This window comes from Manis pentadactyla, chromosome 3 (assembly GCF_030020395.1).
Source record: "Manis pentadactyla isolate mManPen7 chromosome 3, mManPen7.hap1, whole genome shotgun sequence".
NCBI classification, from domain to species: Eukaryota; Metazoa; Chordata; class Mammalia; order Pholidota; family Manidae; genus Manis; species Manis pentadactyla.
Genome location: NC_080021.1, coordinates 159,662,090 through 159,682,353, shown reverse-complemented (window position 1 = coordinate 159,682,353; position 20,264 = coordinate 159,662,090). Strand labels below are relative to the sequence as shown.

The following is a 20,264-nucleotide window of genomic DNA, read 5'->3' as shown; positions in this document are numbered from 1 at the left end:
TCTGTATTTAGTCTCATACATTAATGAGAGTTATCATTTCCTTAAAAGTGCATAAAATCCCTAGAAGGCAAATAATTGAGCTCAGACTTTAAAATATATATAATTTATTTATTGGAATAGGTAATATGCTCACATAATTCAAAAGTCAAGAGGTTATAGCAGTAAAATTCTCCCACTAGGAATCTAATATGCCACCCCAAAGGCAATCAGTTTTACCAGTTTCTTATGCATCCTTTCAGACACATTTTTTGCATATGCAAGCAAATACATATCTATATTTTTTACCTTTCAAAAAATGCAAAATTTATATCTGGAAGGATACACAGTTTACATAATATACAAATTAAGTGTACATAGTATACATACTACTTAGTGTGCAAAGTGTTCATAGCATATATGTTGTATACATGATATAATGTACAAAATAAGCATACCACACTCTTTTCTGCACCTTTTTTATTTAACAATAAATATATCTTAGAGATTTATTTCATATCCAGTACAGAAAGAACTTCCTTATTTGTTTATGTGGCTGTCTAATATAGTATTCTATTGTTTGGATATACCACCACACCTATTTAACCAGTTCCCTATTGATGGACATTTGGGTTGTTTCCAGTGTTTTGTTTTATAAATAAAGCTGTAATGAATATCTTTATACATTAGGTTATTTTTCACAAAAGAGAGTATAGCATGTAAATTTCTATATGTGGAATTTCAGGGTCATTTATAATTTTGATAGATATTGCCAAATTATCCTTTTCAGAGGCTGTACAGAAAACTCCCACTTCAATGTAAGGGATCACAGATTTTCTTTGGTCATTAAATTTATCCTGTATGAAAAGAAAAGAATTTTCTTTCCACACTCCTACGGTCTGAATGTTTATGTCCCCCTCTATTTACATCTTGAAATCCTAACCCCCAAAGACAATGGTATTAGGATGATGGGACCTTGGGAGGTGCTTAGGTTAAGACAGTGGAGCTCTCATGAATAGGATTAATGTTCTTTTCTGAAAGAGACTCCATTGAGATCCCTTGTCCTTTCCACCATGTGAAGGCAAAGCAAGAGGTGCAAGCTATGAGCCAGGAAGAGAGACCTGAGCAGAACACAACCATGCTGGTGCCTTGACCTTGGACTTCCCAGTCTCTGGAAAGGTGAGCAATACATTTCTCTTGTTTGTAAGTCACTCAATCCGTGGTATTTTGTTAAAGCCACCCAAATAGACTAAGACACACAATGTCAAAGGTAGGTAGGCATTTTCTTCATTCTCCAGGGTCCAAGTTGAATCTGGCTTCTTTGGTGAAAACCTCTCAGCAACTAAGACCTCTTTCTTCCTCTACTTCACAGCATTTGCTCTCCTATCTTCTCCCAGTCTTGAGGCATTTTCTTAAAGTCTCATATTCTCTAACACTTGAATTATTACTTAATTCTTTCTGAATTTATGTACTGTATTCTCAGACTGTGAGCTCCATGAAAGCTTGAGCCACATTTAGTATCTTTCATGCCTTTCCAATACCCTGAGGCAGATGCCCAGTGAGTAATTGTGACCCACTGAGATGTTTGTAGTGGGATGAACTGTGGGAAATGTGAGTAGAATTTCAGGTATTAAAATGGTACCTTCTATGTCTCAGCTTTGGCATTGGCTGTGGGAGAGAAACCAACCCTTACGCTACAAAGATGGAAAGCAGAAGTAGAGGGATATACACAGAGAAAAGTTAGATTAATATGTTGAGTTATGCCACAAAGACTTCTTCTGGTAAACCCATTTAATTCTTGAGAATTTTCCTCTCCAAAAAGGTAGGCACCAGAACACTGTTCTAACTCTATTTTACTACCATGGAGGTCATCCCCAGGGGTCTCAAAGCATTGACTACGAGTGTATGCGATCCTTTGGCTAGTCTCCAGCCTAGAAATTATAGAAGTTTAGAGACTGGATAGACCTTCACTTCTCCTTACCTCCTCCTTAATCAGGATGCTGCTACTTTCTCAGGCCTATCCTTGCAGTGGTGTCCCTTCTGCAGGGCATAGGGTCTTAACATTTCTGACCTTCCTTCTCCCTCTGGGTCATACCCTGGTTTGCCACCTGGCCTGAAAGGCTCTGATAAGGGACTGAATTCTGGGGCCATGGGTGAGATTTCACTCCACACTACAGACTGCTGCCATTTCCCTAGACTAACTCTTTCCTTGTGGTGACAGGATTCACCACTCTCACTTCTGTAAGAAGAGCTCTCCTAGAGAGAGGTCAACTGACTGGAAGGAGGAGGTTGGGAAACTGTGATTACTGATGTTTCTTTGAATGGAAATGGCTATTCTGAACTTCTAGTCCATCCAATTGTATTTTTCTGCTACAGAATATGCAATCAGATTATAAATTGGTGAAAAACAAAGCCAAAATGTGTTAGCATCAAAACAATAAAAAAACTGAGAAGTGTTTAAGCCAATGTTTGGTCACGTATTCTTCATTCAAGATTAATATTGTAGTCTTACCCATATTACTTCTAAATGGATATTTTATATCTTTCTGTTGAGGGAAAAGATGTAAGTAAATAATCAGCAAGAATTACAACAAAAATTCTTTTTAAGAAAAAGCTTCCCTGTACAAGTAGTGATTTTACAACATTTTGCTACACTGATGGACAGTGACTGTAATGGGGTTTGTGGGGGGGACTTGGTGAAGGGGAGAGCCTAGTAAACATAATGTTCTTCATGTAATTGTAGATTAATGATAACAACAACAACAAAAAAAGCTTACCTGTACAATCACTGGAATTATACAGTCTTATTTACTTTTGTTTTTTCAATGCTCCAATTTTCCTTACCTTTCCTGATCTAGCAGCCATCCAGGTAGACGTGGTACCCTTATTTGGTACACCACATCACCAGTCTATGGCATTAAAGGAAATAATGTATGTAATCCCAGTGCCTGGCACAGAGTACATGCTCAATAAATGGTAATTACCATGATTATTAATGAAAAAATCCCACTACTAACAATTACTTCAGTTTAGTCAAATTTCAACTTCTTTTAAAATGTAAATAACTCTGGAAATATTTAAATTATAATAGGGGTACGCTGGTTTATCATATCAATTTCCTTGAAACTTTGGGGGCTTGGAGAAGGGAAAAATCATAAAAACGGAATGTATCTGTCTTCACAAATTTGGCCATTTGGATATCAATAGTGCAAAATTTTGAATTCAGACTTTTAGAATAGTAAAATCTGTATGTTTTCTAAAATATTTAGCTAGAAATATATTTGGCCCACCAGTGGCAGGTAAGTGATGTGCTTGTACAAGGGACTGGAGTAAAAGTTTAATGAAAGCTTATGGTCAATTGTAAGGCTAACTTTCCTATAATACAGACCCCTCCAATGTCACAAAATTCCAGCCAGAACAATGACCACCACAGCCACCAGGAAGACTGGTCGGAAAGGTGATATCCTCATGCCCAGCTCCCATTTTTATTGCTTTGATTGCCCAGCAGCTGGCATAAATACTATCATTTCTACAAAGATACTTATACTTAAAATATTTAGGATCTGACACATATTCTTAGAAATAGTCATCATCATCCTTTGAGAGTGTGTGATTCAGACAAATGATCACAGGTCTCTTTAAAGTGAGCTTAATGACTAAGTTAGATGAACATTAAAATTCCTACATTTCCTTGAATGATGTTTTGTCATGTTTGTTTTAAAGCTACAAGTCGTATAGTCCTACACTGCGCCAGGTCTTAATCCTCAACTTGGCTTCGTTCTAGGTTTCTCACTTCCTTTTCAGAACCTGAAGACTGAAATACATCCAGCTTTACAGCACTGGCTTGCATATCCATGTTTACTGATCTGAGAAGAGTACCCATGTAAAGGAAAGCCCCTTTGTTTCCCTATAGTTCTCTTGAGGACAAATCCTTCTCTCCCACCCTCAGATCTTCAGTTTGCATGACACCATTTTGACTCTTTTCTTGGTTATTGTCTTAAAAGATGCTATCAAGTGAGAGAGAAGAAAATTATTCAATACATTCTTTTAAAAAAATAGTTCTTTTGATCTTTCATCACAGAGGATTCAAGAGCATGCACTGTAAACATAGAAGAGACGAAAAAAAGAACTAAAAAGGTGGCTGCAGATGTTCCAATTAACTCTCTCCATTGGGATATTAAACTGGGAGTGGTTTTATAAAACATGTGGAAAAGAAGAAAATGGATGTGCTGGTGGAACACAATAAATATTTTATTAAATTAATGCAGATGTAAATAGTGACAACCAAACGCAGACAATCATCTCTGCTTATGTCATTTACAGTGAAACACAAGACAAAAGGATAAAGTGCCTTACAAATCCAACACCATAAGAAGGCATTAAGATTTAAGACTGAAGTGAATAGACTGTATGTCTTGCTCAGCCAGAATCCTCACTTGTAATTCACACAAAGGATATTATCACACAAACAAAGGGTATTGTGCAAATGAACATGTACAAAAGATAACAGAAGGAGTTCTGGTTGGAGATTCTGTTTCTTCAGCGTTGGCAAGTGGCATAGTAAAGATGGTTTTCCTTGTCATCGATCCAGGAAATGTCCAAGAATGAAGGAGTACTCTGGGGCCTCCTGAGAGGCTACTGAACCTCAAAGCCTTTTTGGAAGACAACCTCTTTGAAGGCCTGTGTAGTGGTGAGAACTGGTAGGACTAGGTTCAGACACAGCTCATGGGTCTTTTTTGGCACAGATGAGGGTCTAGGGTCAAGTACTCTACTGGAATTTTCAAAAAGAACATGTAATTTTGCAAGTGCAACATCAAAGTTAAGTTTTTACTCAGAAAACAGAAAGAAAAAACAAGTTTGCAGACATAATTCTGTCATACAGAGGTTACTAATAAAGTCACCCTTTAGGACTAAGTTTACCTAGCATGCCCTGGAGAAGCCATGGGTCTCACTCTGAAAAACACAAAACCAACCAAATCCAAACTCAGTTATAGAGCAAATACTCAATAAATGCTAGCTGTCTAAATGTAGATGAATTAGATATTTAGCATATAGTAAGTCTTATGGAAGATACTAAGAGGCTATGGAAAGGATGAACTAGAAACAAGACAGTGCCTGACCTCTGGGAACTTTCTAATTTGTTTCCCTGCTACATAAGAAATAATAGGTTAAATAAAAATAGTGACATGCACAGCAGGTATATAATGTTACCACTTAAGTGAATAAGGACAAATAAAAAATATATACTTTTTACAAGTATTTCTGCATATATTCAGAGAGTATCGTTAGAAGACTATACAAACAAAAGGCAAGAGTGGTTGCCTTTGGAAAGAGAAACCAGATGGGTAAGAGGATGGAATGGAGACTTTTTAATGTCTCCTACTGGACCTTCTGAATTTTGAATAATGGAGAGGTATGAATTAAAAATTCATTTAAAAAGAGAGAACTACTAACCAACACCAGACACTATGTAAATAAGCATCAGATTACATGGCAAAGGCAAATAAATCAGGGGTCAATACAATGGAAAAAGAATTCAAGAATTGCTTTCTACAGTTTTTAAAAATACTTGTCTTCATACATTAAATGGCTTTTTAATTAAAATGTTTAAGTATTTTCAACTGTCCAGAAACACATTAACTGGCCACCCAGACTGCCCCTCCTTTTGGCAGCATTTCCAGACTTTCCTCCTCACACCATCATTCTTCTCCAACACCTTATCCTATGACACTGCACTAAATTGTAATAATAAATTTTCTTAGTGATCTCCCCTTATACTATGAGCACTTTGAGGGGAGGTACCTTATCTTGCTCACATATGTAGACTCACTGGCTGGCATAGGGATGGACATGCAAGGGCACTACCTATATGTTTGCTGAATTAATGAATGTCTTAAAGTAAAACATAGCTGTAAATTGTATTCTAAAAGGTAAACAGGTGACAGTCCTGGAAATCTGAGGTCCGCTGTTTACTGCATGGGTGGGTTACTTTATCTCTCTACTCCCTCAACAGTGAAATGGGTATAATAGTGCTTACCACATGCAGTTGTTACAGAGATTAAATGAGATTATGTGTGTAGGATAACATATAGTTGCAAAGCTGATATTTAAATGGAACAGAAACCGTGGTAACATATCTTACCTAGAGGTCTGAGAATAAGATTATAGAGACAATTAAGGTCTAAGGATAAGATTATTCAAGTTAACCAAAGTACCAGTGGATTAAATAAAGTAATATCCTATGCAAACCAATGGCTTGTTCTCTATACCTCCTATGTACTGACAGCCATAAGGAATACCAAGCACCTTACAAATACTATACATTTTACAGTACACACACAAGTCACTAAGTTTAGTTTTAAGAAAACTTTTAACTTCTACTGTATCTTCAAAAGAAACCTTTCACAACCACACTCACATGACAAGACCCCAGACTCGAAATAAATAGTAAAAACATACTTAAATACTGCTGCAACACTGAGACTCTCAATCACACAGAAGAGAAACCAAGACACTAAGTGAAGACAAAGGGCACTTCTGCAGGAACTGACGATTAAATCAGGGAATCTCAACTTGCTTTCCTAGGATGAACAATGGACAATTTGCATGGAGGCTCATCATTCAGAAGTGTCCTTTCCCCCTTTCACATGCGCCAGTGAATCTCCCAGTCATTCTGAAGTACCTGAGGTTTCCTGCCAGGATGCCCTTTGTTCTCCTTGCGTTGTTCTCCTCTTTTTTCCCAACTTCCATTTTCAGTGCCTGGGCCTCTTAAGTCATATATCACCTGTAGCCTATTGGCCCACTGCAATCCTCTGGTCATGCTTGGCCCTGGCAAGCTCAAACCACAGGCTGAGAATCCCTGCTTTAAGGTCAGAAGATTCAGTACTGGGTTACGTCTCCTCAAATTGTGTATCTGGAGAGTGATAATGAAAAACATAACTTTTATTTGCTAGATGAAATAATAAATCTGCAATAAAAGAGAGAGGCAGATTATATTTATGTCCATTTACATTTACATGATAAAGGGTGACCAGCCATCCTGGTCTGCCCAGGACTATCCTGGTTTTAAAACTGAGTCCCATACTAACTTTCTTCTTAATTCAATCAGCTGGGTGAGGTCTTCTTATAAATGTAGAAATTTGTGGCAAAATAGATTTAAGTGTATAGGTTAAGGATAAGTGCTATGGTTGGGCCAGCAGGTTCCAAGCCCTGATTTGTGTCAGGTGTGTTTTTGGGCAATTTACATCATCATCTTTACCTTCTGTTTTCATCCGTCCATCCACCCCACCCAACCATCCATTCAATCAGTCATCACCCATCCACAAAAGTCAACTTGGTCCCCTGCTGCAGGGAGATGTTAGGAGGCAGAGCAATAGAAACAGCAGAGAGAAAGCTGCCTCTTCCCCACAATCCCTAAAGCTGTTCACCACTCCATTCTCCTGAGCCATCCCTAAACCTCCTCGGACTATGGGAGGTGTTCTTACATTAGAGTTGTGAGGCAAAGAGGAGTCAGCAGTTCCAACAGCCACATTCTTTAAAATGAGGGGAGATAATAGCTAAAAGCTTTCTCTTTGTTATTGCTGTAACTTTTTGTTTCCTTTTCATTCAACTTCTTGATCCCTACTAATATTCTTACCATTTTGTTTCCTTGAGTTTGTATCTTGGGTGCCACATTTCTCCACATCCATTAGTTTCACTTGAAAAAAAAAACTCATTTTTATTTCCACATAAAACTCTACATTCCACACAGTGACAGACTTCCTTATTCCATGGGTTCTAACTTCCATGGTTAATTCTGCATTTTAGGACAAGTTTTTTGCTCCTAGGTTTTATTTAAAACATCTTTCCCTCAGGTATGGACCATATTCTCAGGTTCTTTATTATACATTAACTTGTGTGTGTGTGTGTGTGTGTGTGTGTGTGTGAAATTTCTTGATTCTCTTTTTTTTAATCTCTTTTCTCCTCCAGCTTTGAGACATAATTGGCACATAACATTGTGTGTAAGTTTAAGGTACACAACTTAATGATTTGATATACATTATGTATCGCAAAATGAATACCACAATAAGATGAGTTAACACATTTATCACCTCACACACTTTTTTTTGGTGGTGAGAATGGTAAGATCTATTCTCTTAGCAAACTTCAAATAAATAGTACAGTATTGTTAACACCACCAGAACTTATTCATCTTAAAACTGAAAATTATACCCTTTGACAACCTTCTTCCCTGCCCTTCCTTGGCAACCTCTAATCTGCTGCTTCTATGTTTTTTTTAGATTCTACATATCAGCAAGAACATACAGTATTTGTCTTTATTCGATCTATTTCAAACAGCATAATGCCCTCAAATTTCACCTATGATGTTGCAAATGGCAGCATTTCTTCTTTTTTTATGGCTATGTAATATTTCATTGTGTGTGTTTATATATACCACATCTTTATTCATTCATCTGTTGATGGAGATTTAGGTTGTTTTCATGTCTTGGCTGCTGTAAATAATGCTGCAGTGAACATGAGACTGAAGCTATCTCTTTGTGACAGTGACTTCACTTCCTTCAGCTATGCATCTAAGAGTAAAACTGCTGAATCACATTGCAGTTCTACTTTTAGTTTTTTGAGAAATCTCCATACTGCTTTCGATAGTGACTGCACCAAATTACATTCCCACCAACAGTGTATAGGGATTCCCTTTTCTCTACATCCTCACCAACAGTCTTTTTGGTAATAGGAATTCTAACAAGCGTGAGGTGATAGCTCATTGTGGTTTTGATTTGCATTTTCCTGATGATTAGTGATGTTGAGCAACTTTTCATGTAACTGTTGACCATTTGAATATCATCTTCAGGAAAATGTTCAGGTCCTTTGCTCATTTTTAAATCAGATTATTTGTTTTTTTTGCTATTGAGTTGTAGAAGTTCATTATATATTTTGGATACAACCCCTTATCAGGTATGTAGTTTGCAAATATATCCTCCCTTTCCAAAGGTTGCCATCTCATTGTGTTGATTGTTTCTTTTACTATACAGAAGCTTTTTAATTTGATGTGGTTCCCCAGATTTATTTTTTGCTTTTGCTATCATATCTATAGTCATTGGCAAGACTAAAATCAAGGAGCTTTTCCCCATGCTTTCTTCTAGGAGTTTTATGGCTTCAGGTCTTACATTAAAGTAACCCATTTTAAATTAATTTCTGTGAATGGTGTAAGATAAGGGTCCTATTTCATTCTTTTGCAGGTGAATATCAGTTTTCTAGCACCATTTATTGAAGAGAATATCTTGTTCCCATTGAGGTTCTTGGTTTCCTTGCCAAATATTAGTTGACCATATATGCATGGGTTTATATCTAGGCTCTCGATTCTGTTCCATTGGTCTATATGTCTGTTTTTATGCCAGTATCATACTGTTTTGATTAGTATAGCTTTGTAATGTAGTTTAGAATCAGGAAGCATGGTGCTCCAGCTTTGTTCTTTGTCAGGATTGCTTTTCAGGATCTTTTATGGTTCCATTTGAGATTTAGGATTGATTTTCTATTTATGAAAAAAAATGCCATTGGAATCTTGATAGGAAATGTATTGAATCTATAGGTGACTTTGAGGAGTATGAACATTTTAATATTAATTCTTCCAATCCATGAACATGGGATATATTTCTATTTATTTGCATCTTTGGTTTCTCTTATCAATGTGTTATAGTTTTCAGTACAGATCTTTCATCTCCTTGGTCATATTTATTCCTACCTATTTTATTGTTTTTAATGCTATTGTAAATGGGATTATTTTTTCTTCCTCAACTAATTCATTGTTAGTTTATAGAAACACAAGCTGAAAATTTCTGTATTGTAATGACATTCACTCTTTAGTGGGTTATCATTACCTGTTCTTGAAACAGCATACACAAAGAATCATTCTATTCACCTCTATGTCACAGGAAGTTGTATCAACCCTGTAACTAAAAGGATATGGGGTGAAATCATTTGATAATGGCAATTTTGAAGATTAATTATGAACAATTCTGACATCTTGTTGAAATCTTCAAAACATAGAGGGAGACTTAGAATTATGCAGTGGAGTTCCAGTGCACATAGCTTCATCGACACAGGGGGAATATCTTGGCTAGTGAGCTTCTTTCCCAGGTGGGTAGTTGATAAAATTCCTCCAGCAGTAGTCATATTCTGAGGGTCTCATAATCTGGATAGTCACACCACTATTAATGAGATGAGGTCCCTTCATCCTTGCCATGTGCTGAAAAACCAAGTTATATAGATAACCAAAGTCACACCAGGGTGTTGATGCAAAAATTCTCTCATGGCTTTGGTTCATTCCTAATGGGGACCCCAGGACAAGGAGCAGATGATGGGTGGGAAAATAAGTCTTTCTGAAATAGGTTTTTCTATAAAATTGAGTTCATCATGATTGGTGGTATTTTTGCTGGAGTTTCACCAGATTTTAGGGCTCCTGCACCACTTGATTTCATAGAGTAGATAGGTCTCTTTACATTCTATGGGGTCAAAGAAGACTTCAAATAACCAGGACTGAGTTCTTCTCCTCAAGGTGGTATCTCCAGCTGAAGGACCTTTGTCAGAAGTCATGGTGCTCTGTCATTGGACTTTTTCACAGAGCTGTATGTTGTGCTAAGTGCTCCTGCCAGCAACATGCCTGAACATTGTTTCTTCAGGCATGACGGCCATTCCTTGCTTGGCAGAGGATGACTCATTCCTGAGTCTTAGAAAGTCATTGGGTATCTCTACACATTAGTTTTTTGAGTCATTCATAATGCCAGTGAATTATTTTTTACAGGAAAATATTCAAAATGCAAGTTGGCAGCAGTCACTTCTTTGGACAAATCAACTCTATCTCAGGATCTTCCTATCACTGAAACTTGTATTCTGGCTGGCTGTCTCAGTTCTGTTAAGTACTTATTCTTTAGAAAGAGCTGACCTTCACTCCCCCAATTACACCACTTTCCCAGATTCACCCACCCTTTTAAGGGGTATGGGGAATTTCTCAACGATTGCTGGAATTCCCTTCCATTTTCCACTTCCCTATACGACATCAGATACTCTACATGCAGATAGACACTGAATCCCTTGGTATAGTTCTCAAAGTATTGGGGAAATGTTTACACTGAATAGTCTTAAAATGAGAAGAAATTATTTGTATAAACTCATTTTCCTGGATTTTAATTGTGCCCAAAGGTAAATAGATAAATACATGCAAATCATTTTGAAAACTATGTAACACCATCTGCCAGAAATCTTGTGCAATACTTTGTGGTAAAAATATCAAAGCTCTACAGAAGGAACTATTCTTATTACTTAGGGTGCTCAGAAACCAACTCAATATAACAGTGCAACTAATGTAAGACTCATATCCAACTGAAATCAACAGGCATTTTTAGCTTTTGCTTTCCACTTTAAGTCTGTGGTTTTTGCATGACAGAAAGAAACTGTCTGATGCTTGGTTTTCTTCAACTTTCACACACACCCATTCTTCTATTCCTCACCTCTCACCCGTGTACAGATGACTTTCACCCAGCAATCCTGCTTAGCTTCACTATAATTCCTATTAAACAGTGGAATGTCTTTGTGCCACATTGCAAATGCAAGTCAAGTTTTTCTGCAGTCATAATCCAACTCTCAACCCCTTGGAAATGCTACAAGCATTCACTGCTGCCCTCCAATGTAGGTGATGCTGTGGAACAGCAAAATGAGAAGGCTGGAAGAAGAGATGTTGCACAGATTCACATGGGAGCATAGTTAAAATCTACTTTGCATAATTGAAAGTTGGCCCTGAGAGGGAAAGACAATAGAAAGGCAGCATTTTATGAACTGGTGTTTCCTAGTGGGTTACCACTAGCATTTTGGGTAGGACAGTTTCCTGTTACATGGCACTGTCCCTCACATTACAAGAGATTTAGGATTCCTGGCTTTGTCTACTAAGTACATTGTGACAACAATAACACCCCCATACATCTACCCATATCCGCAGGGGAAACTGTTGCAATAAAGGAAATACCATCTCTTTTTTGGTAGATGATGACTGTCAGGGCTACAACAAGGAAAAAAAAGACAGCTCCCAGAATCACCAAGTGAATCCTCTTATTTCCTGGAACCAGAAGTGGTTCTGAAAAACAAAACAAAATAGAAAGAAACTGATTGAAGATAAAATTTTGATGGGAAGGGGTCAAGAGAAAAATCATCCTTGAAGGCTAATTTAGATTATCTTTAGGTTAGCACCTAAATGCCAAAAGTTCCTGGCCCAGTGAGTGGCTGCAATGGTGAGATACTTCTGATGTGAAAAATGGGAGCAGCATGGAAAAGTAGACAAAGCCCACGTTTTGGACAGACGGACCTAGGGTTAAATTTTGCTGCCACTCACTAGCTTTGAGATCTCTGGAGAATCCTTTAACCAGCCTACAAAATGGGAACAATAAATTTACTGTGAGGCTTATGTTTGTAAAGTGCCACAGGGAGGGGATGCTCAATTCTAAATGGCAGCCTTAATAATTTTATTTCCAGAGCATTCTTTAATATAGAAGCTAGTACAGTAATATAGTACAGCCTACTGTACATGGCAAAGATGGAATATGAAGGCCAAATGGCACTGCCAAAGAGCTCTTACCTCTCCTCATTTGTGGGCATGACTGGGGACCATTGATATATTTTCTTTCTCCAGTTTGAACATCTCAAAACATCTAGTAATTGGTACCTCTCACCAATCTCTACGTCTGTGGTTCTATTTATACAAAAAGAAAAGAGTCCCATGGCATATGATGCTCAGACTGCTAGCTCCCAGCTCCTTCCCCCACCATTAGTTATAATCCCTGACTACCTAGTTCAGATTTTAAAGCCATGACAGCAGTCATTTTTTCTCTAGTAGCTTATAGTTTACAAAGCCTCTCATATCTATTTTAATTGAGTTTCAAAATAACTTTATGAGTTAGGTGTGCTAGGAATCTTTAAAAGTCCCCAGGAATAACTTTATGAGTTAGGAGTGCCAGGTATTAAAAAAAAATCCCCAGGTTACAGATGAGGAAACAGACTCTATGCACTTAGATGAGTTACCCTAGGTCTTCCCACAGAAAAGCTGTCATAAAATAGCTTTTAAATGGCAGGAACCCACTAATATAGCTCTTACCAAAGTGATTCATACCACAGTAAGAGCATTGCTTTAATTTTCTGAAAAGTTTTTGCTCTTTAAATTCATAGGGCCATCCTGGATTGCCTTTTCTACCCAATTTTTTAGTTGTTTTCTCTAATGTATCTAAAGCTTTACTGGCAACATCTAGTGGGGGAAGGGCTGTGAGAAGAGCTTTTCAGAACATTCCCAGGTTTATATTATCATCATCCTGCCCCTCCTTACCTTGGCTAAAGGGTTGAGCCTCCCATCAGACTCTGTATCCCACCTTACCCACTTCTGTAGTGTAGTGAAACACACAAACAAAAAGTTGAATCTGTGCAGGTGAGAGTTTCAAATCATTTTTCATACACTGTAGCTCATTTATCTCTATGAAAACCATGTCCAATATGTTATAACTATATAGGGAAAGTGAAGCATGTAGAAGCAGAGTAGCATGACCCAGGGGCACAGAGCCTCACGTCCTGTGCAATAAGCTGACTGCCTTGAGTTGAAATGTCATAGACTTCCTTGGGAGAGGCAGATGGGGAGGAAGCTCTTTCCCATTTGGAATAATATAGAAAAGTACATTCCAACTGCTTCCTGCTACAGAAACCCTGGAAAGGAGCAGCCCTGATGTGCTTAGATTTGGACTCCTGAAACATGGCCTGAGTTATGTCTTCCTCACAGATGCCACCTCAGCTCTCACAGCCACAAGAGCATTTGCTATATGGAATGGAATTGCCTGTTTTCTTATTTGTTTCATAAAGAGTGTGAACTGTGTCTCATTTTATGAGCCCCCAAAGCCTGGCACAAAGGGCATATTCAATAAATATTTCCTGAATGCTTATTAAATAGCAGTATGAGTTGGATAAAGGAGGGTGAGGAAGCAGGATGCATTTTGTAAAGATAGTGTCATTCATGCATTCACTTATTCAACAAACAATGAATGCCCACAATGAGCAGGCATCATGCTAGGTGCCAAGGGACAGAACTAGATCAAGGGACACATTTTAACTGATACATTCAGAATATTACCTGGGATGACCAACTCAGCTGTACTGTTTTCCTCAAGACCTGATCTTTGAAAAGTACAGTAGAAAATCTCATTAGCTGTTGTGTTGATTCTCAGTGTGCTGGTCACATTGAAAAGCTTCTCTTCCTTTCAGAATTGGTGATGGTGGTTTTGCCACTCAGGACTTGCTGGTCACTGCTTGTCCAGGTGACTTCAGCCTCAGGATAACCCTCAGCCTGACACATTAGTTCATGTTCAGAGGTGACTGGATCCACAGAAATTCTTTGGTTGATTGTGCGATACGGGGCTAGGTCATAAGCAGAAACAGGTCAGTGCTTTCACTTAGTACAGAACTAGGCATGTGGCTTGGTGCTGTCTACGTCAGAAAGTATCAATCCAGGCTGGTTCTCAGAGAAATAAGCTTAGTGTTCAGATGTCTCAGCAGTGGGGAACCTCTGTGAGTTCTGCCTCGATTCTTCTACTCATACTTGGACCAAGTTTGAGCTTAAAGGAATAACTATCTTACTATGAAAACATATTGCTATTTTTATTGGACTTAAGTAAATTAATAGATTACAGAGATTTATCTTTTCCAGGAGTCATTCTATCCAAGCATAAAATATGTCTGTTCATCTACTCAAGTCTTGCATGTTTCTCAGTAAATTTTTATATTTTTTACATAAGGCCAACTCATTTCTTCTGAAAATTTTTTCCTAGATATTTTTGTTGTTGTAAAGCTGTCTTCATAAACATCAACTTCTCCAGCTGGCCAGCACTATTTTCTTAGACTTTACTCAATAAACAGAAAATCTGATTTTCATGTGCCATTCATGTTTACAACATAAGGTCAATGATCAGAAATTATGTATGAAAACAACAGTATGATGTCTTTGTAAAAACTGATAATGTTCCTGGATGATACTTCTTAAAGTCTATTTTTTTGTTTTAAAACACTTGGATTTACAGAAAAATATCAAAGTAGTACAGAGTTTCTACATATACCTCACCCAATTCTCCCTATTATTAATATCTTACCTTACCATGGTACATTTGTCACAACTAAGGAACCAATGTTAGTTCTTTATTAGCTAAACTTTACACTTTGATCTAATTTTTCCCTAATGTCCTTTTTGTGTTCTAGGATATCATCCAGAATAGCACATTATAATACTTATTTTTTAAACTTTTTTGTGCTATTTTAATAAATCATTTAAACAATTATCGTACTCTAGGAAGAAAGTTTGATTAAATTTTAGATCATTGGTTTGGGACTCTTAGAATTAAGGCATGTGGCTTGGTGCTGTCTACGTCAGAAAGTATCAATCCAGGTTGGTTCTCAGTGCAGTAGAAAATCTCATTAGCTGTTCTGTTGATTCTCAGTGTGCTGGTCACATTGAAAAGCTTCTCTTCCCTTTTGGAATTGGTGATGGTGGTTCTGCCACTCAGGACTTGCCACTCAGTACTGACTCTTCTATTAGACGATTTCATGCATTCACATCACCTAAGATCTTCATTCAAGTTTACTCATTACAATATGTTAGGATGTTATTACTCTGTTGGTATACTCTTTATTTTACTCCTAATACTTTAGTGTAAACCCTAGTGGTCCACCTATATCTGTAACTCTTCATTTCTTTGCCAAAGAATAACAATGGATTTGTGATATGATATATTCACAGAAATTTAATACAAAATAGCCAGGAACAAACAAAACTGAAATAACAATGTGATGTTTTTGTCTTCTTAAATTTACAAAACCACCAAAGAAAACATTAGAAATCAACATAATTACAATTTCAAAACAGAAATAATGGTTCCTGTGAGTACTCGACTCCTCAGCTTTGCATCTATAATGCTTAAGAATCCTTTAAAAAAAATGAATCCATCAAATATACTTTATGAAATTACATGCTGAAACAGAATTTATCTCACATTGCACACAGCTTGATTTCTGGGCAATTCAAATTTCAAGCCTAAAATTACCATTAGTGGTAAAGTGGTAAGGGTTAAGATGTTTTCTTTTTTACTCTCTATTATCATCTTTAGTAAAATAAGAATAAAGGAAAATATCGTTTCATACTTAAGTGTATATATAAATGTGATACATCTCTAAGAGCCCAATAAATGGATTCATTCTACTCATTGATTAAATATCGACAACGCTAGTCTCTGAAGTGGAGAACATGTGCTGGGGTATAGGAACAATATATTAGAATTTCCATTTACATGTATTTTTATCACAACAAGTAACAAATAATCTAAGCTTAATACGGTTAACTGGTTGACACTGACCTCAATTTGTATGCCACATGAGGTCTTACAGGAAGAGGGAGTTGTATAACAGCAAAAGGAGGACAGTGACTCATACGGGCTTATAGATTTTCAGATTCTCTTACCTAACTTTAACTAAATAAACCTGCTCACAAAACGAACAGCTAATTAAAAAGTTTCCCACAAAGAAACTGAGGACTGAAGATAATATTAATAATTAAAACACAAACCAAAAGGAAATAGCAAGGCTGACATTTTTTACCATGACTTTATGAAGGTAAAGCCATCAGTACTCTATTGCACTTGACAAAGTATTGGATAAAAAACTTAAAGATTTTCAAGACCACCCACCTTTGTTAACAATGAATTCACCTAAAGTATATAATGCCTTGAAATATTAGCTAGTGATAGTGAACCATCATAATTAGCAAGACATTGAAAATATTTGATTTTTTATTTTTTTTAAATTTGTTTTGTACATTTATAGAATGTATAATGTATTAGGTTGAACCATATGAGACTGGTGATGCTCAACTTATTTTTCCTTTTAAAAATATCAGTTTATGATACAATCTACATATTTGCACAAGAATATTCTTTGTAACCACACACACACACACATACACACACTAGCTTAACATGCTTTACTGATGGAGTAGGTAATCAAAAACATTTGCAGAGTTGTAGATACAGAGCATTCTATATGCCCCATAAGGGTCTTGCAAGAAGAGGGGAGTTTTATAACACCAGAGGGAGGACAGTGACTCATTTGGGTTTATAGATTTTCAGATTCTTTTACCTAATTTTAACCAGATTGACTAAATTGACCTGATTACAAAATGAACTTCTAATGTAAAAATTTTCCACAAAGAAAACTAGATAGAGAGCATGCATATATGCAATGGTCATATCAAGACCAAGAAATGCGCTTGGTAGTTTTGAAGTCAATGTACAACTGGATACACACTCTGGATGTATAAATAGTCAGTAAAACCTGGTTGTTAAGGGCAGAGACTTCAGAGTCAGATAGCATGAGTTTAGAAGCTGGTTCCACTACTTAATAGCTGAGTGAACTTGGGCAAATTACTTAATTTTGATTGTCAGTTTCCTCATCCATAGAATGAGAATACCACCATATATCATTGAACCTAAGATCCCATGTATTGAAAAGACACCCATAGATTTCAGAGAAAGCAAAAACATTTATCTTAGACATGATGAAGCCCCTACTCCATAGAGTAATTTGAGAATTAAATGAGTTAATATTGGCAAATGCTTAGGATAGGGCCTGATACACAGTATTACAAAGTGTTAATTACTAGTACTATTACTCCTAGAGCTCCTCCTACTCTTCTTACTACTCCACTTAAGTGCACTCAAGTGGTATTGCTTAGAAAGTACTGATAGTTCCTGATGAACAGTCTGGAAATAAATTTTCACATATCCAAACCTGTTCACCTTTCAAAATTTTTAGGTCTATTCTATTTGAGGAAATATTCATTAGTCATTCAAAAAATATTTGGTATGTTAAATGTCACACTACTACTCTTTATGCCAAGTCCTAGGGATACAGCAATGGATAAGACAGACCAAAATCCCTGCCTTTGTGGAGGATATATTCTAGAAAGAGGAAGACAATAAACAAAATAGATAGGGACATTTATATGATACATTACTGGATATATTAGATGGGCAAAAATGCTAAACCTAAACAGGGCTAGTTGGTGAATTTGGAGGAAAGATGGGTTTGAGGGGAATGATAGCAGTTAATCCTTTGTCTATGTGAACAAATTAGCTTTATCAGGGTAACTATGTAATACTTTGTCTTTTTCACTTGCCTAGCCCCATTTAAGGTCTTAAAAGTGCAAATAGACACTTTCTTTTCGATTCAATGAGTAAGGAGAAACAACATTTTCAATTGAAAGTCAGATGCCTGAGAGTCTGGTATTTAACAAACACGACAGGTATAATAATATTTAAAGTGATAATAATAATTGAGTTAATCCAAAACTAAACTCTTTCAAATTTCAGTTTTGAAATGCTTCACTTTTGAAATCCCATGGTGAGTAAACTCCCTGTGGGGAAGCTGTGTGACCACATGTTTGCAGTTTGATGGGAAAAGAAGCCTGACAGCATTACTGTGAAATCATCTGCATATGGAGGTGACTCAGGAGTTCTACTTCCATGACTTGAAAAGCTCTGCAAGCCAGCCTCCAAACTTCCACTGGTGACATTGTCTCAGTGTAACTGAAGCTTGGTGGCTCGCTTGCTCTCACTGCAGCTCAACTTAAGCCCAATATCACAAATGACAACATGGATTGTGACTAGTATGACAATTTAGTAATTTATAATTCAAAATGGAACGGTCAAAGCAAATCAGATCCTCAGATCTGGCTGGTCATCTGCTTTGCTCCACAGGGACCCTTCCTTGGAAAACTACCAGTGCCAGATGATTTCCTATAGTGTTGAACCACAGCAAAGGAAACTGCAAATCCACAAGGGACATAAGAGCCTCAATGACCTGGAAGAACACCCTTCCTCACTATAGGGACAGCAGCCCTACTCTGCATGCTTCCTACAGTTTGACAAGAGACCTTCTTTTCTGGAAGCAGAAACTTACACTCTTTACTTAATTCTACCCGACTGCCAGGTTTATATTCTTCTTCCCCATCCCAGATCCAGCAATTCCAGTTGATCATGGGGCTAAGTTTTGATAATTTCTTAAATGCCTTGAAATATAGTAGGTGTCTGATACTTTCTGATGGACTGAAGAAAAGTTGAAATTCCCAACTGCGGATCCCACCAGCTTGCTCTCATGAATATCACCTTTCTGGAGAAGCATATGGTAAAACATAATGAAAATTAGATCTATTTCACAAGACAAGTGACCCTTTGGGTGGATTTCTGTTCTTTCTGAGTTAGGATTAGCTGCTCTTGCCTGGGATCCTTTCAGCTCCCAATTCCATGAATCTTAACTGTGAAAGCAGAGGTGGTCAGCTAAGGTGTTTTCCTTTACTTAGCTAGTGGCAACTTAAAACTCTGAATCAAGGTGACCTGATGACATATTTGTGGATCAGTACCCAGGAATTTGACACTCATAGTTCCTCTTCAACACTCTAAGATAACATTGGTATAGATGTTCAAAATAATGCATGCCCAGTGAGCATAGTTTATACTGTCTCTAAGGAAGAATAGTTTCTTCCATAGTTGATATGATTATATTTTGCATTCTTACATTAACTTCAAGTCTTTTTCAATGTGAACCTTACAATGGGGTTTATTTTTAATATACTTGAGTTTGACAAAGAGAGGTTCCAAGGAAGGAAATGCTGGCAGGTCTAATAAAAAAATCAGTAAAATTAAAAAAATTCCTGGAGAGACACACAAATAGTAGTTACTATTTTTGCATGCCATGGAAGACGGTGGTGAAGGGAGAAGGGACAGTTCTATAATTCATTTTATTCACTTCCATTATTATCTGAATTATTTGCAAGTGTATGTATTACTTTTTGTTGGTAGCCGCACCTAGAAAATGGCGTCGGTAGCCGCACCTAGAAAATGGCGTAACCACATGCAAATTACACCTTAACAAATGTACCAATCAGACACTACTAAATTGTCATGCTAATTAAGCTTATACAGCAGCACCAACCAGCGCAGAGCATAAGACCAATATAAGCGGGCCCTTTCCTCCAGTCTGGGTCCGACCCGACATTTTGTTCACAAAGAGCTGAAGATTAAAAGCTTTCTGCAGAAGAATCCTGCTGTTGTTGCGTGCTGTTCTTGCTGGCGAGGACGGGGCGCGCGACAAGTGGTGCCGAAACCCGGGACCCAGAACATCGCCGGCACAGGGAGGACCCTTCAGACATCTGGAGAGGATTCAGA

At 37.2% G+C, this 20,264-nt stretch overlaps 1 protein-coding gene and 1 pseudogene across 1 annotated transcript in view; both read right to left on the bottom strand.

The window, feature by feature from the left end:
- Positions 1-4,203: 4,203 nt before the first annotated feature.
- CD274 (CD274 molecule) overlaps positions 4,204-20,264 on the bottom strand; it is a 28,757-nt gene continuing 12,696 nt past the window's right edge. Inside the window, 5 exon segments of the mRNA XM_036878871.2 lie at positions 4,204-6,889; positions 7,613-7,672; positions 11,993-12,100; positions 14,132-14,260; positions 14,263-14,415. Coding sequence (XP_036734766.2) covers positions 6,867-6,889; positions 7,613-7,672; positions 11,993-12,100; positions 14,132-14,260; positions 14,263-14,415 — 473 coding nt within the window. The 3' untranslated portion in view covers positions 4,204-6,866.
- Positions 9,895-10,773, bottom strand: LOC118908882 (C->U-editing enzyme APOBEC-1-like; annotated as a pseudogene).